Here is a 27,572-nt window from a genome sequence, read left to right as displayed (position 1 = left end):
ACAAAGAACAAGCAGTCCACTCGTGTATTTCAGACAACTTGCAGTGTTGACCCTGACCAGATTCTCCTTTAACGTGCCTTCATTTAAAGTTCTCACTTCTTCTTCATGGGAAGTTCTGGTCTGACATTACACAGCAGCCATCTTTCCTGCGTGTCCAGTGCACTCAGTTAATATCACAAATTTCACGCAATTTCTTCTTATTTCTAAGAAATCAACATGCCATATATTGCGATGCCCCACACCTTCTCCATATAAACAACTGTCTTCAATACTAATTAACAAGTGTCTGTTAAATTTCAGTGTTGCTTTAGCAGCAGAAAGGACCTACTTCTGTCTCGACACAGAGTTCATGTGTGAAATTGACAGGTGCCTTACTGTCACAACATTTTTATGAAAAGTCTGTATTGTCAGAAAAAAAAAGAAAGAGCGCACTGAATACGCACTTGTGTTATGCAGCCACAGCCTCGGCCTTATTTCAACGGTATGAACATAACCGCAGGAACACATTTGCCACAGTGTTCCCACGTCATAAGTGTAAGCGCCAACACTACTTTTCAGAGGCATGGGTTTCCCATTTGCCTGGAGTTGTGACATAGCCAGACTAACTGAACTGTACATTGAGGTTGATGTACACAAATTAAATCTGTTATGTTGTGCTCAAAATTTGGAAGGTTGCTTGTGCAAAGTTCATTCCAGCAAACTACATGTCTAGAAACAAAACACAGCCTTAATTAAGGCTGCTAAGGCGTGTGCCTGGGGTTGACAAGACCCCACGCCCCCTCAACACCCCTCTACTGTTCCACGTAACTGACACTTCTGCTACTTTGCTTCGGCTGAGAGCCCATCTGCGGAGCAGTGCTCCATATATGTACACCCAACAGCACTGTACACAAAACAGAAGACAGCAGGATGAAGATGTGAATGTGATGTCATTGTTGCTTTATTAATAAACATGATATAGTATCTGCAAACTAAACCTATGTTTGGGTGTATTACTTGTACAAATGGAGCACCCTTGTGCCTGAAACAGAAAAATCAAACAGCAATGTTAGTGAGACATCCACATAGAAATATGTTACAGAACAAAAAAGAAGACTAACACATGTACTGCCACAGTTAAGATGGCAAGAGTTCACAAAGGACAAAGCATGACAGTGTGAGTGCAGAAATCAATGTGTCTTCAATAGAGGAGGTGTAGGTGACCGAGGCTCCACCACTCTGTACTCAAATGCTACTGTCAATACACGAAGCTGCAGTAAATAAACCTGGCTTTAGAGCCAACTTCGCAGAAGAGGGAACAAATTAATGAGGTGCCAAATTTGCCTGTGCACATGTACGTGTTAAATGTGGTGTGGGTTACTGCGTTCCAGCACTGTCTTTTAGACTTGAGGTGAATAAGCAATAACTTGGACGGTATCCACCGAATCGTTAAAAAGCCTTTCACCATGTTCTGGCATCGCTCGTGAACAAGCATACATCACGCAGTGGCAATGGCTGCTGCAGAGTATGAAACAATTCCATGGCATGAAAATGGTTAGAATGTAAACAGATTGCAAAAATGGGTGATAAATGCGTTAGTTCACTTTCGCTGGCTCTCACCGACAACGAATTTGTCTTCTTGGCGGCGGCATCTTCCACTTCTTAACTGAAGTTTTATTCAATGTGCACGCATGCGTAATGTATACTGCGTCAGTATATATTCATTTATTTATTTATTAAAAAACCCATTCAGTGGCACAATAAATTTAGTTGAGAGTTTTCGCTGGGTGTGTGTTCTTCTCTGCTGTCCATGTCTTTTTTTGTTGCGCAGTCGTACTGAAGTAAACGGAAAAGTGTGCACCCTTCTTAAGGAAGCAGCACTTCGAGTGAGAGCAGAGGCCGTATGCACAAATTCTCTGAGCAACACGCACAACCTGGAATGGCCCTGACGATGGGACGTGACTTTGGCTTTTCATTCAGTGCAGAACACACAATGTCACCTCTGGCAAGGCATAGCGAAGAAACATTGAAAGGGTAAAAAAAATGCAGGCAAACCTTGTGACATAAAAAAAATTAGGAGCTTTGGGCTCCTACATATTTGGAGTATGCAGACGAGGAATGGCATTTGAGGACACTCCTTTAGAAAAAGTGCTACTGTCTCTACTGACACTAGCTCTCAGCGTCCAGTAGCACGGTAACAGGACAGCTCAGTTTCTTCGAACTCTGTCAGTAATGAACCGATCTGAAAAATTATTTCAGTAATGTTCTCCCTAAATGGTGCCTTACAAATTCCAAAATTTTCTCTCATGCCTCATGTGGGACCAATTCACCCATGTATACAAGCTACAACCGATGTTTTCTGCATAAAAAGAATGAAAACACGTATATAAGTTTCACATGGACAGGCATCAAACAAGTTCTTCTATGTGGCAGTTCTGAAGCATCTCAAGGAAGCTGAATGCTGAAGTTGGGGAGAACCAGAGCTGGGCCTGCTCAGTAATTGACGCATATTTCAAATCTCCCGAAAAGGGGAAAGGAGCGCATGCTCAGGAAGGGGCACATGCTCGGGATTTTATGGTAATATCCTGTGCACACAAATGAAAGATTCACATGCGTGTCTCTCACACAATGTGCTTTCGCTCACTCTTGTAAAAAAAGAAATGCAAGCAAATACTGCTTGCTTTATTACAGCACAAAATAATTGAGAAAAAATAGGGACTTATTTGAAAGTGGCCGCAGATGCTGCATGAGTTGGTATTCCATATTGAAGGCAAACAGTGTGATAAACACAGGACAGGGAGGAAAAGCAGAACATAGCGCTTGTGTCATGATTTTTGTCTCTATCTCTCGTTTATAGAGCTATATGTCTTTGATATAGACTTATTTGGCTCTCGCTCTTACTATTTATCTATTTGCCATTTTACCACATAGACTTCTGTAGGAACCACGACTCCAACTTCGCATCACGAAATATGAAGGAAAAAAAAAAAACAAAGGACAAAAACTGAGAAACAAATTCCAGCCAATGTATTCCGAGTAATGACGCATATATCAACCAATAAATTCCAAGTTTTTTTTATGAGATTCACAGCAGCCAGGATCTCCGGTGCCACAGGTGGCACGGTAGATTACTTAATCGATCATGAATGTGCAGGCAACAAATCTAGCGTAAGCACCAGCGTAGATGACTAGTCTAATGTGCAGTGTGCATGAATGAATGGATGAATGAATGAAGTCAATGTGGAAAGGATAGTGCTTAATATTGCGGTGGTGTGCGACCACAGATAATTACGGTCCATTGTGGTGTGCCTCATACTTGTTCAGATTGCAAAGCTCACCCACGAGGCGTCGGGGTTGGCCATCTTGATTGGAAAATTCACAGCCCTTCTCTTTCAATTGGCGGATTGGGATCCAGATACTTCTTTTTGTTGCTGAAAAGAAGAAAAAAAAAGATGCAGTAACGTGAAATGAGGAAAACGGGCTCTATGGTTGGCTAGTAAAAACAAGTGAAGGCACATAAGACACTGTTAGAAGTCATTTAAAGGGGAAATGACACAGTCACCCAACAATTTGCAGTTTTCAGCAAAAAACAGAAGTAGAGGGTCTACTGCGCTACACTCAAACCTCGAAATAACAAACACGGGTATAACTAATTATCGGTTATAACGAAGTAAATGAGGAATGGTCCTGTCATAGATACAGTGTTAAGAATAAACGTTTATAACGAATTTTCGGATATAACAAAGTTATTTTCCTCGCAGATGTGACTTTGTTATAATGAGGTTTGAGTGTATACATATATGAAAAATGGAGTGTAAATGAATATTTCAGAGCAAAATAAACCCTAGAAGTCGCCCGCTGTAAACCCCGCCCACCACCGGCGATCGCCATTTTGCCATGGTGTGTGTTATGTCATGTGCTGCATGGAGCGGAGCCACCATCCTCTACCAAAGTTTCAGCGGCTGTAAAGCATTCAGTTTTGATGCCAAGCTGAAGAAAGCTCAACTAGACACACAGCTGAGCACGGAACAAAATCATTCGCCGAAATGCAGACACTTGCACAACAAGCAGCTTGTTACGTCACGGCTCGTGAGTGTACCGGTGTTGCCATACGCTCAGGCCGCTGGAGTGTTTATAAAGATATTCAATTATAAATTAAGTGCTGGACAAAATGCACTGATATTTTGCCAGCTTCTTTGTGAACGCACAAGGATTAACCCACAAAACTTGGCACCTGTGAACCAGTCCAACAAGGCTGATGAAAAAGCTACATCCCTGAACTACGGAAAAAGCTATATCAGCTGCCGCATCGTGTAAAGATCACATGCCACGTGACGCCCTCTGACAAAAAGAGTGTTCCACACTCACCGCCTTGGCTACGAATGGTGCTGGCTAACACTCCCAGGGATTACACTTACAGAAATACCTAAAGAAGTGGACGGGGAAGTGCCCTCCATTGTAGCTCAATTGGTAAAATATCAGATGCATAATTCGAAGGGTGTGGGTTCAGATCTTGCCAATAGAAAGGGTGGTTTTTCGTCCACACTAACTCACTTCAATTTACATCAAAATTACTACACTACAGTTAAAGAAAATTATTGCTCCCCATGCTTTCCCTGGCCCAATTGTCTTTTGGATTCAACTGGTTGTGTCTCACAAAGAAACGAGCCTCTCGAAAATATTCCCCATCAGAAGTTGTGATAGACTCATTGTTGGACTGAGAACTTATAGTATTGTTGGCACTTGGGGCCTACTGCCAAGCTGCACGGTCTGTCCTCATCTGTAGGTGCCAATATTAAAAACTGTGTGTGTCTATACAATGTAGTCCACTTTTCCAGAATCTGGAAGCGCACGGCAGCTGTGTTCCAAGCAGATCCACCGACACAGGTCGTCAAAATACGCCCCAGTGCACACACAAAATCTAAGTGTGGGGCACATGCCTGTAAATGTCATCTGCTACAGAGCTCTGCCGCCACTTCAACATGCCCCTTCGCTGTTTGATAAGGGCACTCACTCGAAACCCATGCATGAAATGTTTATTTCAAGCCATTTGTTGGTAGTGGGCAGCAAACATTTGAGATCTATGCCTCACTATTGTTTTTTACTCTTGGCGACGGGAGCCCTATGGTCTAAAACTGTACGAGATGTCACAAAGAGCCAAAACAACTCATGATCATTATCAAGGATGAAATTTGCCACATTTCAGGAAGTGATATCCAACTAGTGTCCTTCCAGCTGTCTAATAGTACATGATGTAACTGTTGCATTCAACGAAGCCAGGGGTGTGCGCAGAATTTCATTTCGGCAGGGGCTCTAATCCCCCTTTACGTATGTTTATGCATGTGGTTGTATGCATATATATATAAGTATATATAGGGTATGTGCAAAGTACTATTTCAGGAAGAGGGGCAATTGTGGCTATGTCAATGAAGTAAACGATGCCATGATGGTGCTGACGTAACACAGCTTCCATGCACTCCCTTGTTGCCTCTGACAGCAGAACGCACTTTACCATTTTGAAAGACCAGAGGATCCGCTGTTCAAAGCGCGATGAAATCCTGGGATTTGCAATACACTAAAACATAAACTTATATTGGTTTCTTTAATTCTGAGGAAGCAATGACAGGGTTGTTTGACATGGAGCATAACGTGGGTAGAGCGGGTGGTTCAATGGGGACATCACAACTGCAACTTTGGAGACAGACGACGCAGCTAAGATGAGCCGCGACACCAGAAAATTGGAATGGGCCTACTAGTGCAAGGATTTCTTTTGCATGATTCCATTCCTCTCTTATAATCCACCACTCAACCCTGGTGGATCGCAGTTTTATCACAGGTGGCACACTTCACAGACACCAGTGACGAAGTGCAAGACGAAATGCTGACAGAATGGAACGATTAAATTATTCTGGCTAAGACTTTACAAGCTCCACGAAAACAAACAAGCAGTAAGTACAGGCACTTCACTTACTTTGGGTACCATCTGTGCTTGGAGGTGTAAGTCATTTTTGTCAGAGCTTCTATCTCCAATCGATCATTCCTGTAAATTGTCTCGGCTTCCTCCAAACGGTACTGCAGCTTCAGTGCAGAGTTTGCCTGCAGGACAAACAGGATAGTTGGCTTAAATACAAGGATCCCCATTCAGCAAGTGCCTAACAAACTTATATCGCAAGCGAGAATAGTGATGATGAGGATCTCTCTAAAATTGCACGCTAGCTGCATGTGAAACCTCTTCAAAGTTGCATGCTAGCCTCACGTCAAATGCGCACTCCGATGCAGCTAGTGCATACACTCAAGTTCTCGTGAGAAGTGGGTTGTAGTCTCCACATTTTATTAGGCCGACGGCGAAGCTGGTAGCAGCTGTGCCAGCCAGTCCAGCTGAGACGCATGCTCCATTGGCCCAAGCCATGCTACATGAGCCACGTGAGAAGCGCAGCACAATGATGGCACACAATGATGCAGCACAGCAATGATGAAGCACAGCAACAAAGTTCACGCAGTGGCAGCTATGCATGCGGTCGGCCCAGATGAAGGAGACTGGCACTATTCAAAGCCCCCGTCAAAACGCAGCCACTGTGGCTGGAAATCCAACTTGCATCCTTGCTCTTAGCTGCATGAACAGTGAGTATGTTTATGACTCGTTACTGTTCTTTGTACACAGCATGACACAACTGTATTCGCAATGCCCATAGACTGTCGCGCCACCGAGCGGAATTCAGGAGCGTCCTCTCGAGGAGGGTTAGTAGACGACAAAATGGCGGCACTATGCAGTCGCTCCATAGTTCGGCTGTGCTAGCCTCAGTGTTAACGCGTTGGCAAGAAAGGAACACTACGACTTTGCATGTTCCCTGCATCAGTGAACAAACCGGGCCCTCCGTGACACGAGAAATCTGATTCGTTCTTGCGAGACGCGAAGTTTTCGTGAAAATACGTGGCAACTCGCGCTTTCAATGCTAGCCCGCAGTGTACACATACTATCAGCTTCACGAGGCTTTCTCTAGCCACGTAGGTAAGTTAAATGTTATCGTCTGACATATTCAGTTGAAGCTCACCCTGTTTTACTTGCATATATAATTGGTCAGTGTTTCTTGTAGTGCATGAGTCCCATAACACTGTACGCGGGAGGGAGGTCGCGCCGGCTCGCGATGTGCTCATGTATAACTGAGCGATCTCAAGTTGGCGATACATTAAAATAGGGCCTCTATCCTTTGTCAGCAAAGCGCTGTTACGAATCGTGCGAGCGGCGTTTCAATCATTCGAGGACGCGTCTGCTCGACGCCTTTCGTGGAGCGAACGCTTTCCATCCACGCCGACGCCGTCCTTCGCCAGTGTGTTGGGTTTCATAGCCACCGCTGTGCCGCTTATTTTTGTACGTTTGTTGATAGGTGGCAGCACACTGCAAGCGATTTGCTTGTTGACCGGTCTGAGAGCAAAACGTTCTCCGCGCCCAGACGTCTCTCTAATTGTAAACGTGGTGACGCGGAGCGGTCGAAGTCGTTCGGAGGAGGAAATTATTCAGATTGCTTTCAGCAGTGATGTTGAAAGAAACGTCTTGACGATGAGGATTTTCCACTGGACGTAGGAGACTGTGAAAGCACCGAGAGTGACAGCGACGATGAACCACCAGCTGCTAACTCACGAGGAGCGAGTTGCACTTCACGTCCCCTCGTGCGTTAATGTTCTTTCATGCTCGTAAGTCACTTTGATTGTATTTAATGTATAATATCCTTGAGCGAGATCGAAATAAAAGCATAGTTCCTCTTGTGCATTGCATGTATCACAATTATTGTGGATATTCTGGAGCGCCGCATGCTGCCAACACGCTCGACCAGCGAAGCGAAAGGGTTAGAGCGATGGAACGTGCAGTCACGGCCACAATCCACGCCTCTCGGCGAACTTCTTCGACGTTGCGAAAGCATATGTGTGCATTCTTTTCGATATTCATGTTTCGATCATGCTGATCGAACCTGCAACATGCGAGTGAAGTACACACGGCTAGAGTATCAGCATGGCTGTGACACAAGCGCTACTGAATGGCAGGGGCGTAGCCAGGGGGGGGGGGGTGTTGGGGGGGTTCAACCCCCCCCCCCCCCGAAATTTTTCAGTTTTGCTTGCGTATATATACACGCGCACACACAAACGCACGCACGAACATACATAAAGTATGGTTGAACCCCCCCCCCCGAAAAAATTTCTGGCTATGCCCCTGCTGAATGGCATGATAGATGCTTGTGTTCCGTTGAAGACGTAACTCCGCGTTTCCGACTGCGCAAGTAACGACTACGGGGTATTATCACAGAACACTTTTATGTTTGCAAGCCATCATCGCGCGCAGCAGCGATGGCGCTACTCGCTGGCGGCCTACTACTGCCAGCGAGTATCCGTCAGGCAGGCTTGGTACGTACTACCTCGGAGTGCCGTTCAGCTCATACGTCAATTCTAGGTCATACAGGTTTATGTAGCACGCACAGGATTTCGCAAAGCATCGTTATGCCCGTTAACGGAGCTGAAATATAACCTTTCACTTTGCAGCAAATAATTAGGTGGCGAGTACTTAGCACTTTCCATGCTTTGGGAAAGTATTTTAGTCTCATATCCATTTCAGCGCAGCTCATGACTTCATCCGGTGAAAGTGGCACAGTCCGTACGTCCGCACGTCCTATCTGTTCCTATGCGAACAAACGGGTTGACCCTCCTCCTGGCGCCATCTTGAAAAGCACGGCGCGCCACCTATAGTTCGTGGGCATTGCGAATAGCTGTAAATTCTCAACAAAATTACAGCTGCTCAGTGAATCGATACATGACAACAGAATGGCTAAAGTATTTTAACGTCTTGTTCCCTAACCTCCATATTACTCTGCACTCTCCAAGACATTCCGTGACTGCAGATTTTTTGCAAGGCACACATAAAACGTTTGTCCCACCCACCAGGCAAGCATGTTCAATGGTACGTAGTATAGTTAGCCACAGCTGCAAGCTGCACATGTCCCATACATGCTATCGAAATCCTGCCACTGATCAACAAGACAGTCAAATCAATGTTTTGGTGGCCATACTGCAAAACAAAACAGACAAGGAAAGCAGAGTGGGTGGCAATATTCATCCTATCCATGTGAAATCTCTTCTTGGCATACCTGAAAGTACCATGTCTGTTTCAGCAGAGATCATTTTTTTTTTATTTTGTAAAAAGAGGTTTCACACATGGGCACCGAAACGTTAGTTGTGTCATGTTTATCAGTGAAATTTATCAACAATGATCAGCAAACACTGATCATGTTGAAATTTGCGTCATGTTGATCAGAGACAAGATTTATAATTGTTATACTGTAAAAGCTCGTTAATTCGAACTCGAATTAACTCGAAGGGGACTATAAAATTGTTCGAATTAAGCGGAGTTCGAATTAACGGGCGGGTGCTAGAATGAACGGACATCACACCACACTGCACGGGCAGAGCCCAGAGAAGCCACCGCTGGACTCATTATTGCGAATTAGGCACTACTACACGTTTTTGGCAGGTGATTTTGTAAATTAGGTTCATGGAGTCCTAACACTGAACAGAAATTAACTGATCAGTCAGTGATATGCCACAAAAAAGCACAGAGGTGCGCTCATGTGAGCGGTGAGCCTTAATGTCTAAATATATGACACTATTTATGCTCGAAAGCATGTTTATTTAAATGGCAGAGGTAACACAATCAAAATTAAAAGTAATCAGTCATTTTGATTTTGCATTTGCTTGTGTGTCTGCTGTCGCGACTCCATGAACATCGTTTGCAGCTTGCCCAAGAGCTCCAGCGCAACGCCCAAATTCTCATCTGCTGTGAAATGCTGCTTTTTCGTTGTTTTGCATCTCTAGTAAATTAGGTTTGGTTTGGTTTTCCAGCACATTGTGGTCACTTGGGGCCGACTTCTGCGAGGAGCGATCAAAACCACGGGCTCCCAGTTCATTATCGGGAGTTTTCCACAGGGCTGTGCCTAGACTAGGGCGACAGTTCGAATTAATGAGCTTTTACTGTACCATGACGTACGCATCGACTTTGTTAATCCTGTTCAAGGTGAGCAATTATGTAAGGGTACACACAAACACAAGTCTGATAAATCCAGCTAAGTAACAAGTGGTAAAAGCAGTGCGCTGACACATACCTCATCCAGTTTGGGCCTGATATGTGGCAGCGGCTGCAACAAGTAAAACACAAACTCGTAAGCACCGTTGCGAAGATTGCGTTTGTGCGGCTGACAAATGAAATTTAGGCCACACCTTCGTATGTTCGTAAGGAAACTCCTCTTGCGGATGCCAGCATACGATCGTGGAGCCATCGTCAGTGAGCACGATTCTCTCCTTTCTGCATAAACGTCACCATGCATCACCGGAATTAGCGTGCTGTTCACATTAACAAAAGAAACAAAAATGTCACGAATGCTCAGTTGTGTGGATGCTCGTTGTGTGGATACTTTAGGTACTTATGGAAACGTCATGTTTTTGGTGATGTGACCGTTCCGTATGCAGAAACACTGGTAATAACGCGAGTTGTGCTTTGAGCATAAGAGAAAAATGAACGACTTAGGAACAAGTTAACGATTTCGAACTGTAGCGCAAGAAAACGTAGCACGAAGAATGAGCAACGCTACGTTTTCTAGCGCCGTATAAGAAGCGATTTCACTGCGCTGTTTGGAAAAGTAGGTATACCTTTCTCAATTCATTACGTCGAAATTTTTTAACCAAAACTCTCGCTTGGCACACACTGATTTGTTCAAAAAGAATTTTATCGGCCCTTGCAGAGACTTGCATAACTTACGACTGCGATTTCTGAAGAACTTGGCTCGTGCTGCAACTTTGACCTGTGCAGGAGAAAGCGAAGTGATGTTAGCGCGCGCCCTTCTAGCGGCTGCTTTAATCAGCAGCAAAAGCAGTTAGCGTCGGCTTTTCTTGCTACACCTGTGTAACAATCGGTTAACTACCAATAGGCAACCTACTCACGTTGGTGCGGTGCGCACGCCGAGAAGAGCTTGGTTTGAGAACGAAGAGCAAGTAGCCGACGACACGCTAACATCGCAAACACCTTATGTCGTCCTTACACTAAGCGCAGATGCTAGTGAAGCACGTGCGAAGCGTGCAACGTTAATTCCTCGTCTATGTTTCCGTTTTGTTTACTATTCCAACCTTACTTCACCTATGTTGATTCGTACTAGCAGCCGACCCTCGCACAACTAAAGTCTAGAACACTATAGCACAACTCACATCACATGGACATTGGACAATAAACGAGCCGAAGTCATAGCCAACGCTCAAGTACGGAAGTCGGTAATCAAGACTGTATGGAACATCCGCTAAGCTTAGCCAAAAAGCAGTTTCGATTTTAAAGGGATCCTAAAGAGAAAAAATATTTTTCTTATATTAGTACATTACTCTCACCAAAATCACCCCGCTTGCCACGAAAAGACGCTTGGTGTGCGAGAAAACGCGCAAAAATAAAATGCGGGTGGCGACACCACCTTGAAATTCCCGCATCAAACGCCGTGACGTCACAGATTTTAACGGCGTCTACAAAGTCTTACGTAGTTCCTAATAGGTAAAAATGAAGTACATTGTCCTCTGAGGGGGCCATAGACTTAACATACCAAGTATAAAAAAATTTCATTGAGTCAATGTCGCCGAAATACGAAAAATTCACTTCGAAATCCGTGACGTCACGCGCGGAGATTTCAGCGCGAAATTTAAACATGAAACTTCGACCTTTATTTCCTCCTCTGTTATTAACATATGATGGTGAAATTAACGACATTAGATTTCTCAGCTTATAATCTAAACCGATTCACAGTTTCACTCTAGTGTCCCTTTAAAATAGGAGGCTATTTCTTGCGATCTGCGGTTTCTGTGTGCAAGCTGTCTGCTGCAGTCAATTAAGGAGAAAATTTCGTCAATTTATGCCAAGCGCCTAGTGTAAAGTGCTGAGAGGATAGTGGATATAGCCAGATGAAATATCTTCCCTCACTCACCCTCAGTGCATTCCGCGGTCTTCACTTCAAAAGTACAACACGTTGAGCGTTTTCACTTCTTATTCTGAATCTGTTTAATTCAGGCATCATCCCTTTGAACATGACCACAGTGTAGAAGATAGCGCGAGTAACCTGGCTACAATCAATATACATACACTGGCTTTGGGAGCGTTTCCCCAAACAAAAATAGTTGCATATCTTGCCATATAACCTTCAGTTTAGGTTTTCATTCTTTTTTTTTTATGCTCTGTGCCTGGTTATTCCAGGTCATGACACACGAGCGGCACGTGTTGTCGACAGGAAAATTTAGCAAGCACATATAAATGCTAAAGATGAGAAAAACACAGTTTATAAACTAGAGGTGGTTAGTGGGCGCGAGTTAAATCAAGAAGTATGTAAATATTTCCTTTAGTGAACTCTAAACTGAATCACTGCGTGCACATTGAACTGTAGTTATACATCACCGTTTCACCCAGGACGTGTTCAACATTTGTCGCTGTACAACCATCACCATAGCCAAACCTGTTTTTAATTCTCTTGGCTCATCATTCACTCTGTCGAAGAACACACCTAAAATGAATTGTCACATAACACTGCCTCCGTTGGCATGTAGGAATTGGGAACTGCTTCCATTATCACTTGTGCAGATGTAGGAGCACAAACATAATAAAGTTCTCAACTCCGCATATACATTGCATTAATATTAAAAGCCCAGAAATAAAACAGGGAGGGATGATGACAGGCTGCAGAAGCAAAGCACAGCCAATAAGCCTCAGAAAATTCAGCTACGTAGGCTACAGTCATTTCATCGCAACATTCATTGTGCATGAATGTACTTTCGAAAACAGTATTCATCGTAGCTCATTCTGCCGGGAGTTGTCTTCGTGTTAATTGCGGTCATGTCTGTTTCAGCCTGTTGCCTAGAGGCATAAAAGTCATTTGATTATACTGCTTGAAAATTGGTGCAGGACTATTGCTCTATTCACAATGTCAACTACCAACCAGTCAAAACCATAGAAAAACTAACAAAAATCTTATTGCTAGAAGATAAGAATGGCTTTAGTTTAGGTGGATACTTTCACAAGTTTTATCAGTGCATTGCTCACGTCACCACCCGGGTCAATGAAAGCGGCAGCCAACAGCACTCTTAATTTAGCCCAGACTGAAACGCACTATGTGCAGGTAATTTCGTTTACATAAATGTGATTCGGCAATCATGTGTTTCCATAAGAGCCATACTTAGCCTTCATTTTGTACATGCAGTGCACAAGCATGAACAAAGAACTTGAGTCCAGGACTGGACTTGTACGTATCAAATTACATATAACTGACAACTTGTAATGCATTTTTTAAGTTTTATGTATGGCAGTTTTTGTTACATTTTTGTCAGTAACACTGACTAATTCATTTACTTTTCTTCCTGAAATCAATTATACATTACCAGTAATTTATTGGCGAGATCCTACAACATGCAATGAATGTTTTAGCACAAATTTGGTGTCAACTACAACAGAAACCCCATGCTCATGCCAAGCAGCAGCCTTGGAGTCGCACAAACTTGCAAAGGCCTGATAAGGGCACTCTGTACATTTGCTTCATCACCATAATGCTCTCCCAGATACTGGCGGGGTAACTGAACCAAATGGCCACTTCATCTACTCAGTGGCTCTAGTGCAAGTAGCGGAGCACCTTAATAAGATTCCTCACGTACATAAATCATTGCACTGTGCAAAGGGCCCACATGCGATCATTACTGTATTGTAGAGTCAACGTTGTGCGCAACATATTCACACATTGCAACACTGCTCATCCCTCCAGCAAGCAAGTTTTCAATGTTGCTGCCGATTTCTTTTTAAAGAAACAAGGAAAGATGAAAAATTTTGAAAAGCAATTGTTAGAGAAGATAACGCACGAATGCGTGCAGGAGGCACAGCAATATATCCAGGCTAGCTTGTTACATTAGTATAAAGGGTTGAAAAAAAGTAATATAGAAGCATAATTGATTACTTTTCAGAATTCCTCAGTGGCATTTTTGGGGCAGTGATTGGTCACTGTAACCAATTGCATTTTTCGAAGACGTAATTACAAGTGGCCACCAGGCACGTAGCCAGGATTTTTTTTCGGGGGGGGGCCCAAGGCCTAATTGTTTGAAAGAAAGTATTTCCATGGCAAAAATAAAACAAAAGTTGCCCGGGAATATAGAAGGCTGGACGAATTTCGGGGGGGGGCCCGGGCCCCCCGGGCCCCCCCCTTGCCTACGTGCCTGGTGGCCACATTTCTTTATGTAATGTGTACGAGTCTGCTCCAGACCAACAATTGTCAGTGCTAAGGTGTCAGACCTGATGCACATGCCAAAGGGAATCGAGAAGTGAAGACTTACTCCGCCATAAAACATGCAAGCCGGAGCATGGGAGAGAATGGAAAGCCCATATCAATGACTCCGGTGTACAAATCAAAGCTCACTGTTACTGCCACTGCGGCAACTCGTGCAATGAAACAGATTGAGGTTTCTGCAACAAACTTTTCTCCCTTGTTAGCACTTCGTCAGTTGTCCGAGGGGACTACATCATCATTGAGCTGGTCACGAGCTGGTGGATAATAAAATTCACACTGTCTCCTATGCATTCACCTAAGATAGATGAAGTGAAGGTGAACACCATCTTCTTTTCTTCTGAGGCCTTACATCATTTTGCACAGCCTCTGGGATCGCAGGCACTGCGAGATTTCTGCACCTCCCAATGTTCTGCAGTGCCTCCAGGGTCAACTTACCTTTGACCAAACAACGTCACGTAATGACGTCACTGAATGACGTCACAAATTTTGGCAATCTGTGATGTCCTGATGACATCATCATGTCATGATTTTATGCATCACCTGTGTTGATGCTGACAATCAATTTTCAGATTTGAGAGCATCTAAGGCTTTTGCCTTAAAAAAGAAATAGAAGCTAGAAAAAGGAATCCTTGCATACCCTTTTCTGCCTAGAGTACTATTGCCTGGGTACTATGACCAGGGTACTACGGTCAGCCAAAAGAAAGGCATGCTGTACACAGAGACACATTCATGTTTTACTTTGATGCTTTATTTTCAAGGTGACACTATGTTACACTGAGCATATTCTAACCGGTACATTTATAGTTGCATTTTTTTCTAAAACAACCTGTCTTCACAAGGACGACCCATAGAGTACTCTTGAACGACTCTAGCAAGTAAAAGCAAGCATAAATGTTGCATGGTAAAACAAGTGTAAAAGATGTCGAGTCACATAAAATGTTTAGACATCTCAAAGCAGCTCTATAGCGCCACACTTGTTCGCTTTGCCAAGAAAAACCAAACAAAAGAAAATTATAAAAAGTCACTGCTCAATGATATGTCACACCACTATTCCTCACAACAAATGGGAAACGAAGTAAAAGTAGCCACGTAGATTAACGCAATAACACCGCCGCTGTGCATGCCCCCAAAAGCGCAAAATTGCAATAAGAGATCACAAAAGAAAATCTGCAAGCTGCCGATGTTTCAAATAAGCGGGCTTCCCAAAAAGCACCCGTGAGTGTTATGCAGCAAAAACAACTTTTTCTGTGAGCATACGTGTAGTGACACCAACACAACAAACGAGACCTCTCAAATGTTTTCGATGAGCTGATGATTAAGCGGATCAACAAAACAACTCTTTACCTCTAAAGAGTAGTCCATGAACGAAAAACTGCGTTATGTCATATAGCATAATGCTAGTTAAACCATATCTGCACGTTTTCTGGCAGCATGTATGGTCCATCTTTACAGTTACCACAACTTCAAATCAAGATTTCTGTTCTTGAGCTTGTTTTTTGTTTCATAATGTCAGTGTCTCAGCCAATATTTGCATGCTGTGAAGCAGGAAAACCTGGACTGAAGAGTTTGTGTATGTATTCGGTGGGAACAAAGCAGTAGTGTGAAAGAAGAATGCATTGCTATTTTCAAAAAACATTGTAAGCACTGTAAGCAAGAAACTGATACTACATATCAAAGCGCTAAACACCAAAAAAACACATGCAGCACATCAGTTCTTGAGACTTTTAAAACGTCGGCAGGTGGATACTGGCCCGACATATGGACGTTTTCAGTACTGGCTGGTCAACGACCTGAGGTAGCTAGACATTTTCTCCCGACCTCCAAAGGAACACGGGTTATATTTACACAAAACCAGCGGAAGCAGCAGAATTGCAAACATTGCACAAATACATCCATACACTCTCCGGAGTTAAAGTACAACATTATAGTAAGTAACATTAGCAAAATTGAGAAAAACATGAGTCAGGCCAACAGTTGCACAGTGTTCGGAAGCAAATAATTTCAACATTAACCTTTCAGACAATCAAGGGGCCTCGGTAGTCTCGTAATGAGCGTTTCGCAAAACAAATTCATCTATTACTAGCGCGTGGCCTTCTTCTGTTCTCTTAAACATTTTGTGGTAACTGAGACGGAGAAAATTTCCTGATTGTGGACGATGAACAGGCATAAAAAGAAACGAGAAAATTCACCACAGTTCCAAAGACCGTCACAAAGCTTTTGCCCAGCTCAACCAATACTAAAACCTCCGCTAACCGACAGCCATGCAGTGACTAAGTGACAGCCGTATGCAGACAAAGAACAGCGTGAAAAACGCAAGAAAGCAGAGTTTCACAACATAATACCCAAACGAAGCAATGCCCTTTATCACTAGTTCAATACAATGCCTTATGACGCTGCCACACTACATAGTTGGCAAGGGGTACCAACCACGCAACAGAAAGAGCACACACACACATACACACACACACAGAAAACCCAACTTCTCAATAAAAAGTAAAAGAAACAAAGAAACAACACATACCTTGGATCACGAGAGAGAGAAAGAGTAACTTGCTTCTACAACAGCCGTTTTAAGCTGCTTGCTACGAAAGGACGACAACAATCAGCTGAGGTAGCAGAAGACTTTGGCGCCATCACTGGGCACACAACAGTTTCTTATTTTTAAATGCAGCGCGTTGCTGGATTCTTCGCGGCTTCTTTATATACAATGTGTACAAGTTCGAGACGTTTGAAACAGTTATTTTTACACAAGCCAGGCCCGCAGAGGAGATGCGGGCACAGGCAGCTGGATACAATGCGTTTCTTTTTTTCACCCTTGTCTCGCGGCTGCATAGTGGGTTTCCAGAGAAACAACAGTCATTCGTCGAAGTGTGACACCATCAGCACTGGAGCGTAACCCTCCGTGCCACATGCCTCACCCAGTCTTACAACACGCAATGACTGGTGAAATACCCGAGGCCAGTGGATACTACGATATGAAAGTCAACATGCAAATAGAAAGGCCATAACAGTGACGGTGCCTTTATCATGATTAAATAATAATAATAATAATAATAATCAAAATTAAGCAGGGGTTAAGCAAGTATAGGCAGTTACGCAAGCACTTCTCTTGCAAGTAGCAAGCAACTTCTCTTGGCTAAGGTGAAGCTACTGGTCACGAGTCTCTGCAAGTGCACAGTCACCAACAAAAGTTTAAAGCTCATACTTAAATTTATCTGCTTATCGTAACATCCTACAAAGACATGCAGCTGCTACGTCTGCATTCCAGAGGGGCCTGAAATGCACGAATGCTCGAGTAAAACTTATTTCTCTAGAGTTATTCCACAGCTGTTGACATCGACACCAGTAATGCATCGACTGTAGATTTGTGATGCAACTTATTAAAACTCCCACATTTAACTGATAATTTTAGACAGCCTCGGAGAGTGCTGGAATATCTTCTGCTCCCCTTTACATTTGGTTTAAGTCATCACTTCCAAAAACACATAGTTTAGCGTGAAAGCTTTAAAGATTACAGAAACTCAAAGGACGCAGGACAGCCACTACAAGACTAAAGCGCGCACTCATACACATGCCAACATAGGTGCCCCTTTCAACAGGCAAACCGAAAGCGAAGAATGCAGACTATGACCCACAGAACACTTTCCTTTAAGATGTACACACTCGGCACATCGAACAAAACGAAGAGATCAAAACACAGCGAGAAACCCTGTTTCCAAGCAAGCTTGCAATATTCGCTGGTTGAAGCATTGCTCGATGAGTATCTTTAACGTGCACCCCAAGCATAAGACTCAGCAAAAATATATCTCAAGACACCGCACACGCCTCTTCATGAAACACGACTAAACAAAGATGAAGCGGCATCACTAAGACTGAACGCAAGGGTCTATGCACACTCCTCGAAACAAGGAGAAAACACAACCAAACCGGCCAAGGTTTACAAACTATATGTTACAAATATCATAACAGTGAAAAAAGTAAGCACCCTCAATGATAGGTCACCTTCACCGGCACGCGCACACAGTATTCCAAACTTAATATACTGCATAACAAGCTCATTAAATGTAAGGAAAAAGAAGAGAGACCAGCCTTTGATGTCCAGGTATCATGGACCTAAAGAACAAACTTCCTAGTTGATTAAAAACTTCACAATGAAGTCTGTATGACCATTCCAATGATAAGAGAACTATTGATCATTTGTTAGACTTTTGGGATTTGCTTGCGCAGTGAGGCCCTGTTCTTGGTAGTCTGCATGCCCATCCCAAAAGTGCAAAGCGCATGCAGCTCTGCAACGATCATCATAGATGGCTGCACAGTAGCTGAATGCCTCAGAGTATTTGCATCACAGTGTCACCGAGTTGAGAAACACATGCATAAAGCACATTGCATAAAAGCGCAAACTGACACTTTCACCAGGACAGAACACTCGGATTAAAATCGTGCCACAGACTCAAGTTCACTTGATTCCAGAACAAAACAGAAAACTCATCTAATGCATTAAAAACATAGTAAAAAGACCTAGGTTAGTTCATGCTCTTGAATTCTTTTGAAAAACCCTATTCCAATTTATTTATTAGAAAATGTTCGGTTAGTAAAGAAAAAGAAAGAAAACTTCCAAGATTTTTTCATAAGCTCCTTGCATGTCATATTTACCTCGACGATGTTTAATATTGTGAAAATGTATTTGCAAATAACAGCGTTTATTTCATGTCTGCAGGCGTTCAGGTGACCTTGTTTGAAGCCTTTCATTTGTCATATGTTCAATCGAGGAGACAATAAAGCGAGAGAAAGCGCAGGAGGAATTATGCTATGATATTTGACGTAGTGCAAGAAGACAGATAACAGTGCGGAACACATGACAGGTTCCCTGTCGTGTCTCTTCGCTCTGCATCAAATATGTTACCATACCAATTGGCCTAACTTTCAATTCTGCTATACTTGCGTTATGCTGCATAAATATGAAGCACTAATAAGAAAAAAAGAAGTGAAAGTGGATGAAAAGATCAACTTGCCAAAGGTGTGAGCCGAAACCATTGGCACAAGCAGCCCGTGGCTCATATCATACAGGCGCACTACCTTCCTGTTCTGCATCAATAAATCACGACAACTTTAGAGGTGGCGACTGTGCTCGGTGACCGTGGCTAATTGAAAAGAAACACCAGGTTTAAGACTGTGTTGATCCAGCAAACTAGATTATAATGTAGACTGCCTTTGTGCCAGCACGGGTATAGAAATTTAACGTAGTATAAGCGCACTCATGCCTACATTGAGACTGGCACAAAAGAAATCATGCGAGATGGCACCCGTGTGACAGCTGGCTACAGCTAGTTCGCACGCTTTGCTGTAACACAACAAAGCTAATGTGGGGCTTACCATTAAAAAAAAATGAGCATTTTCAGCTGCTGTCATTCCAACAGTGGAGAGACAAATCAAAGCGAGTGCAAAGCCACAGCATGCACAACGCAAATACAATGTTTCTGAAATGATGAAACACACTAGACGTTAGCCAAGATTGTATTGAGCGACAGCTTGAAGACAGAAAACGAAAGGCTGCACAGTTGATGAGCCACCGTGCACCAACGGTAAAGGTCGTGCATGCTGTTGACAATTGCTTTCAAGAGGAAACAAATGGCACAGAAGATAGGATGAAGTGCTACATAGCATCTTCTGCATATTCCCTCTTCAGCACTCTTCTAACACGTGTTACCTGGCCACATAAGTTACTCGAGCGTCAGAAGTGGCAGTCAATGCCTGAATACAAGAAAATATAAACCAGCAAAACAAAACACAAGAAACCCCCACAGGGCAAGAAAAAGGAAAGCTCAAGAAAAGAGGGGGGTGGGGGGTGACACACTATAAAAGGGTGAGATAAAAGAGCTGTATGTCTTGCAACCTTCTTCAGGTACACGAAAAACGAATATTGAGGCTGTACCACTCATATAGAGCACTGACATGTATGCATACTCCCTTACCACAGGTGTGGGACTGCAACACACACATCAATCATCACTTCTCGCACACCTGTAGTTTCTTTTTTTTTTTTCTAGACCAATGCTCTTGGAAGCCCAGCACACCTCACCACAAATGCTTTCACACAGTGCAGCTGCAAATGTCCTATACCCAACTTGACAGGAGCTTTCCAATATCAGAGGGTTTGGTTGATATGGAAAACATGGTGGCAATAGTGATGATGCAAGAATTGTAATCGTCGCCATGAAAATAGCAAGAGTTGCCCACAGCGAGCGCAACCATGGGAGTGGGTGGGGTCAAGTGACTGGAAGCCAATCAGATTTCTCTGCTGCTCCGACTGTTCATGTGGGGTCGCCTCTCGGAGTGCAGACCTGGAGTAGGCATTCGGAAGGACCATTGCTATGTAGACGAAGCACTCCTTTTCAAACATCTGAACAAGACAGGCCTATCGGGAATGCTTTAGACCACTAAAGAGACAATTATCCAAAGATACCATAAGTGCTGATTATCCGCCAATATGAAGGTATTGGAGGCAGCAAATACTCGCATAAGTATAATGGCTGCGGATTTTCCAATGAAAACATCAGTAGCACATTTTGGTTCAAAACGGTTACATAAACTGTCATCAGCAATACTGCCCTCGCCTGTCTCACCTGTATTTCGTAAACAACATGTGTATGCTGACAACCTATGCCTCTCTAAAGTTCGGCCTTCATGGTGCGAATTTTGGCGTCCACGTGGCGAACTTCACGGCTTCACGGCTGGCATCAAGTATTAGGATGCATGGCGTCCATATATTGTTGCCCGCTGCTGGAAGCGTCAAGTGCGCGATGATCTGCCCAAGCCAATTGGGAGGCGCCACTTTCAGTTGTCTCATGGGATTAGCGGCAGCGGTGAACCCAAATTTGCTTTTGTAAGTTCATGTGCACCCACTGAATTATTATTTTGTATCATCGCAACCATTTCTCATGTGATGTCAGCGTGCAAGAGGTGACCAATGCAAGCCGGACAGCTCCCATAGCAGCACTGCTTGTCTACCAATGCTTGCTACGACTGCTATGAGCAGTCTGCACAGGCAACTTCCTCATAATGTTGGCAGAGCGTTTTAAAATGTTTGCTATGCTTTCTAGGGTTCATGAACAGCCAGGCATCAAAAGCAGACCAAGTAAGTGTTTTAAAGCACTAAAATACGAAAATTGTGAGGCATCACAGCATGTTAAACCTTAATGTCGGTTGCAGTTAAAGAAGAGTCTCCCCTGCCCCCTCAGAGCTCACCACATTGACAGCAGCTCAACACCGTTTATTGCAACGTCATCGCACAAGGGTGGCGCAACAAAAATGTGTTGGCATGACTCACTATATTTCCGACGCGTGAATTCCGTTGCAAAACTCTGCTCCACAACGGTTGTCATAACGATGCCATGCGCTTAAAAGGGTCATGAACCACTTTTCCAACTAATCATCAAATGACCTCTGTATCGAAGTTTATTGAATCACAAATCGATTGTTGCAAAAATTTCGCGAATCCGTCAAGAACAAGCGGTTTTGCAGGGGTTTGTCATTACGTTAACTGCTTTCTCTCTTCTCTCATCCCAACGAGCGCGCTGGAAGCTAAGCACGGAGGGGTGGCACGAGGGAAACAAACTGCGTCGGTGCATGCGGCTAAACACGATTGCTTTCTCCCGTTATCTTTTGGGCGCAAGTGTAACTCACTGTGTAATATTAGAAGAGCCAAGCATTGCGCCGGCACGCAGCAGCACCCCGTAGCAAGAAGCGAATCGGATCCAAACAATGAACTTGATTTATGTCAGCTATTGGCCAACAGCATGCTACCTGCTGCTCAACGTGAAACAACGGGTGCCGGCAGCTCTGAAGCAAGTGAGGACGTGCCTCTGTTTCAAAAGAGGGCGCTTGGGAAAATGGCAACTTCACACTCCGCTTGTAAGAACCCCTTGCCATGCACGAGTGTGAAATATGGCTGAGATGCTCGTAGCAGTGTCTGCTATCCACAGGCGGCGTTTTCTCAACAAGCCCAAGGGGTGGTTCCTGATACCTTTAAAGAGACTGATAACCAATTCTTACGGCACCTCTTTTCTTTAGTGCAACGAAAAGCTTACTGGTCAGTGTGCCTACTCATGGAGTGGTAATGCGGAAAACACTGTAAAACGTTTTTTTATCACAATTTTTCTACCTGCATTGCCAATGAAGTCGTGCACGCAGCACATGCTGCAAACAGTGGCACGTGAGCGCGATTGAAGTTCGTGTTTTTGCGCTGCAGTTTGCTGCGCATGCGTGCACGCTGTGTGCATGCGCCGTGGCTCGACATGGCTCCATTTGTTGCTGAAAAAGCAGCGCCATTTCTCAGCGTCAATTCCTTTCACTTCGTAATACGCATAAAATAAAGCAGCGGTGCTGTAAAATATACAAATTGTAACTTTAAGCGTGAATTGAGGGGTGCCTAAATAACGGCAGACTACGCACAGCAATCCAAACGACTAGGCTTGTGCGAATATTCAAGCACTTCGATTATTCCAACAAATATTACAGTATTCGAATTCGCTTCGATTCGAATTTATATTATTCGAAATTTCGAAGTATTCGAAATTAATGAATAGGTGTATATTAGTCCGCATGTAACACCCTCGTAAAGGTGGTTTCACTGCAGTAGAGGGGTGCTATGCCTTCAATACACATTTCCAGTGAAAATCCACACTACCGCGAAGCCTCACCTTCAAGGTTAAATGAGCATATTACCCTCAAATCGATTCATCATTTCTTCAGTTTAAAAGCTTGTTATACTGGCTTATATGCTCTAGGTATAGTAAATTTTAAAACATAACATCTTTTACAGATTATCACTCGCATTCTACCGAAAGTCAAATCCTGCTACTTTTCAAAGTTGCTTCCACTTCCTTTGAACCAAAAATAATGACATTTGCACATGCCTTGTTTCAACTTAAGAGAAATATTGTGGAGGTTAGTTAGGTCATGATAAATATGCTCATTTTTCTTTATAATATGTGATATATACACTATCCGAATTCGATTCAAAATTATTTGACCAAATCTCTATTTGCTTCGAACCTAAAATTTACTATTCGCACAAGCCTACAAACGACTCATTAGCACAGTACCAAGGCTTGTCACCAGGCGATGCAACGTGCCGATTTTTGTAACATTCAAATTCAATTTAAATATACAAATCCTATTCATATCACGAAAAAAATGCTCGATTATGTCACTATAATTTACAGTTTTCGCACTTCTACCAGTGTCTTGTGATACATTCTGGCCGGCTGTCACTCCCTTTAAAGGTGTTTTTAATTACAACGAAGCAGCAGAGAGAGAGAGAAAAAAAAATTAAAAGAAGGTTGAGCACATTGAGAAGCTGAATGCAAAGATGTTTTCCTAGGACTGTGTGCATTTTATGCCATTTTGCTATTTGGCCTTTTATATATCGCATTATTTATACCGCATGACTGTGGTATAAAACTGTAGTATGTGTGTGCGTAGTGAAGTGTAAATGGCATTTGACGCTTAGATTCAACTCATGCAGGAAGACATCCTATACCAGGACAACCATCTTCGATTGTGAAGCTTTCTTTATGAGATATGGTTTCCCTGTTATCTTCGGTTATGGTTTCCTTGTTAGCTTCGTGCAACCAATGGATGAACGTCAGTATTACTTTTCATTAACCATCCTCTGCCTTGAGAACCTCTGCAGAACTGACTGCCATGCTTAGTTTCAGCTATGGATTTTGAAACCAATCCATCTTGAAAATAAAATGCCTTATAATCACAAGAATCTTGTACCTGTTGGCATTACAGAAAGAAAGGTTCTACGTTTGAGTGTTGAACCGACAGATACTTCTTTTTTTCTGGGCTGCCCTGGCCAGCAAGCAGAAGAAAAGCTCATCGTTAAATGATCTTTGCAAGCTGCTATGAGTGAAAGCATTTACATGGTACAGCACTGCTGCACTGCTACTGGCTTCGAGTAGTAGAATGTGAACAGTGGGTGCGACAAGGCCTTTGCCTATGTCAAAAGTGGCCCCACTCAGACCATGTGGTTTCGCATGTGGCAGCTGAGGGCATTTTTGAGGGAGAACCGCATGCCACACACCTGGCAACGGTGTGGCTTCTCACCCGTGTGCGTGCGCATGTGGCAGTTCTTGTTGGACAGGTCCGAGAAGCGCTTGAGGCACACCTCACACTGGTAGGGCTTCTCGCCCGTGTGAATGCGCACGTGGCGCCGCAGTGTGGACGAGCACGAGAAGTCCTTCTTGCAGTACTCGCAGCAGTGCTGCCTGGCTCGGCCATGCAGCTTCTTGTGGCTCCGCAGCTCCGTCACCGAGGGCAGCACCTTCTGGCAGATGTTGCACTGGTGGATGCGGGGGCTGGCGTGAATCACCAGATGGCGCCGCAGCTTGTACGGCTGCGAGAAGCCCTTCTGGCAAATCGGGCACCGATGAGCGGACGACGACGCATTGCCGGACGACTCGGGAGACTCTGCAGTCTCCGGTTCCGTCGGCCCCGCGTCTGGAGTGTGAAGCATGCTCTGGAAGGAAGCCTGGAACACTGGCGATACCACGGGCACATCCAGGCGCTTGGGCACGGGCTCTGGCTCCGGAGGTCTTGAGGTGGCATCTTGCCGGCGGTGGACTAGCAGGTGGGCACGGAGGTAGCGAGCCTGCAAGAAGGTTTTGTGGCAGATGTCACACTGGTGCGGCTTTGTCTCGTGGTGCTGCAGTCGGTGCAGCTTCAGAGAGCCCTTGCGGGTGAAGTTCTTGCCGCAGACGTCGCAGTTGTGAAGCCTGCGACCAGTGTGGATGTACATGTGGGCCGTTAGGTGGCTCACCTTGGTGAACTGCCAGCCGCAAACCCGGCAGATGTAGAGGCCCGACTCCATCAGCATGTCCTCGTCCTCGTGACCGTTGGGTGAAGCACGCAACACGGGCGATAGCAGGCTTGCACCATTTTGGTAAGGTAGGGGTGCACCAAGGTGTGGGTACATGTAGAACTTGAAGTAGCTGTCGAGAAGCGACGGGCCACCCGGCGTGAGGAGGTTGCCAAACGGAGGCGGTTGCAGGGATTGCTGCTGACTGTAGCCGGATGACCTATCCTGCTCGCCAAGCCTGCTCAAGCCATTACCGGTTTTCATTTCCCCAGGGCAATCCCGAGAGCCCTTGCCTGACTGGACGGGTACTTTCATCTTGAGGTCCAGGGGCATGTCGTTCTCGTCCTGGTACCGAGTCGACGTCCGCCTTCCCGCGGTCTTCCGGAAGAACATGTGGAAGAGGTGTTTGCCTTCCTTGTGGGTCTTGGAGTGGTGCTTGAGGGCCTGTTTCCAGACGAAGCCCTCGCCGCAGAAGGAGCACCGGTGGATGCTCTTGAGCATGTGGTACACCTGGTGCCTCAGGTACTCGGAGAAGTGGTCAAGTGCCATGGTGCATCGGCCGCACTTGTACGGCGGCTCCCTGCGGTGGGCCGCCATGTGCTCGAGCAGCGTTTCGGGCAGCGCGTACCGGCGGCCGCAGTTCTCGCAGCAGTACGGCTTGACACCGGTGTGTATGAGCAAATGTCGGTAAAGGATGCCCCGTGCCCGGGTCTCGTACGGGCACAGGGGGCATACGTATTGCAGGGTCATCCTGGCTGCGCCGCGTGCAGCCTACGGGTAGTTTCTGCGCGTAAAGGAGATAGAAATTGGAAACGTCAGGCTCTCCGAGGTAACCAAAGTAAACGCTAATGAACCCCACAATTTGCAGCCTAAATGTAATAAAGCGAAGCGCACAAGACACTTCTAAACGGAGGAAATTAATATAAACGACTGCGTTGATAGATCGCGCGTTGGCAACTTCAACTTTAGGAATGCTGTACTAGTTTAAAACGAACGTCTCACTTATACCCAACACCGCACTTACCTGAGCGAAAGCTGGACGGCAACGTTTAAACCGTGACTCGGCGGAAGCAATTGTCGCGTGGTCAAACCTCACACGAAAAAAAAAAAAAAAATCGCGCTTAGGGCTTCTTTTTAGGCATGTCATTCGCAAATATAGCACGAATTCGAGCAGAATGCCGAATTTCAAGAAGCGTAACGCACGTCAGATCATCGCGCACGCAAAGAAAACCAACGCCAACCGCGAAACAAGAGCAAACGCTTTTTCCTGCTGGCTGTCGATAGGCACGGTCCAACGCGGGCGCAAAATGGACATTCGCACCTGCGCCTCCGTTCAGCATGACTGCTTTTCAAGCCAAAGTGCACGCGCCGAACGCGAGCGTACACCAAAAACGAAACTAAACGATGCCCCGAACCGCATGCGACACCGGGCGAATATTAATAACAGCGCGGAAGCGCGTCCTTAAACGTCGATTTTAATTTAGATCGCTAATGACTGACCACACGAAGTGACCACAGCGACCCGTCCCGTGGCATCGCACAAGGCGACCACAACCGCCTCAAGCGAGCGCACGTGAGCGCCCGCCTCCGGCGCCCATTCAAAAATGATGCGCCGCATCCATGTTTTCATAGCGATATACGACCGCATGCAATCCATAAACACAAATTTCGCCGAGAGAACAAAGAGGGTATTTTTTTTAGCCCGAATTTTTTTTTACGCCTACAGCCGTGCCTCGCACTCGACTGTGGGCCACAGCGAGCGCCTCTTATTACGAACGTCACACACAAGCCATGCCAGCCAAGCAAACAACGAGCGCATGCCGAGCATCTGTTTCAAGCTCTCTAATATCAATACAACGAAATGCGAATCTCATCTACTTATGTACACTTACGAGTCAAAAATATATTGCTTGCTGCGATGACGATTGGACTGGTGGCATTCTGTGCCGACGGGAAGGAAAAGAGCAGAATTGGTTCGACTTAACGGAAGCATTTTCTAAAATTAAAATAACTTCTATATTTATGGTGCTCCCGGACATAGTTTACTAGCAGCTTGCGACAGAAACGTTACGCTGGAAAGCCTCACAACCTGAGGACTCTTCCTGCGAAACTGTGGCTTGTTGCTGACAAGCACAGTATCGATTTTCTGCATGGCTTATTTTCGGCGCTTTCTTGCGCTCTGCCGCTGCGTCGACGTTCGCGATCGTTGAGATCATGTCACCGACGTCGCTACTCTCAGATGTTCGAGCATCTAAGCCTTCGCGCAGGCCGAACGATGAAGCGGCACCGTTCTCCACAATTGTTGCACTGCGCGCGAAACATTTAATACGATGCTACAGTTTCGTTTCGTGTTCTGCTGTACGGCGCTACTTGCCGTTGCTTTCCTACTGCCCTGC

At 44.7% G+C, this 27,572-nt stretch overlaps 3 protein-coding genes across 6 annotated transcripts in view; 1 reads left to right on the top strand and 2 right to left on the bottom strand.

Moving 5' to 3' along the window:
- Window positions 1-27,572, top strand: part of LOC119396089 (cathepsin L-like) — a 543,104-nt gene that overhangs the window by 449,781 nt on the left and 65,751 nt on the right. The window lies entirely within an intron of this gene.
- On the bottom strand, window positions 911-11,185 carry LOC119396091 (39S ribosomal protein L42, mitochondrial). Of its 3 annotated transcripts, none has more exons than XR_005184381.2 (7): window positions 10,960-11,185; window positions 10,778-10,820; window positions 10,240-10,324; window positions 10,125-10,157; window positions 5,951-6,075; window positions 3,296-3,410; window positions 911-1,021 (listed from the first exon to the last, which is right to left on the bottom strand). XR_005184381.2 is itself a non-coding variant. In XM_037663177.2 (7 exons), exons 1-6 carry the CDS (start codon window positions 11,030-11,032, stop codon window positions 3,356-3,358), a joined length of 414 nt encoding a protein of 137 aa, XP_037519105.1. In that variant the 5' UTR covers window positions 11,033-11,185; the 3' UTR covers window positions 911-1,021; window positions 3,322-3,355. The 3 variants fall into 3 exon arrangements, 2 of the variants coding, with proteins under 2 accessions (XP_037519105.1, XP_037519104.1); XM_037663177.2 differs by having other exon boundaries at window positions 3,322-3,410; XM_037663176.2 differs by having other exon boundaries at window positions 917-1,021; window positions 3,318-3,410.
- On the bottom strand, window positions 23,926-27,129 carry LOC119396090 (zinc finger protein 836). 2 transcript variants are annotated; one of them, XM_037663174.2, is made up of 2 exons: window positions 27,069-27,129; window positions 23,926-25,960 (listed from the first exon to the last, which is right to left on the bottom strand). In XM_037663174.2, the coding sequence occupies exon 2, from the start codon at window positions 25,924-25,926 to the stop codon at window positions 24,337-24,339; it is 1,590 nt and encodes a 529-aa protein (XP_037519102.1). In that variant the 5' UTR covers window positions 25,927-25,960; window positions 27,069-27,129; the 3' UTR covers window positions 23,926-24,336. The 2 variants fall into 2 exon arrangements, with proteins under 2 accessions (XP_037519102.1, XP_049272859.1); XM_049416902.1 differs by lacking the exon at window positions 27,069-27,129 and having other exon boundaries at window positions 23,926-24,969; window positions 25,138-26,131.

This window comes from Rhipicephalus sanguineus, chromosome 6 (genome assembly GCF_013339695.2).
Source record: "Rhipicephalus sanguineus isolate Rsan-2018 chromosome 6, BIME_Rsan_1.4, whole genome shotgun sequence".
In the NCBI taxonomy this organism is placed as follows: Eukaryota; Metazoa; Arthropoda; class Arachnida; order Ixodida; family Ixodidae; genus Rhipicephalus; species Rhipicephalus sanguineus.
The sequence above is the reverse complement of the archived record's forward strand: the minus strand, read 5'-3'. Positions and strand labels throughout refer to the sequence as shown.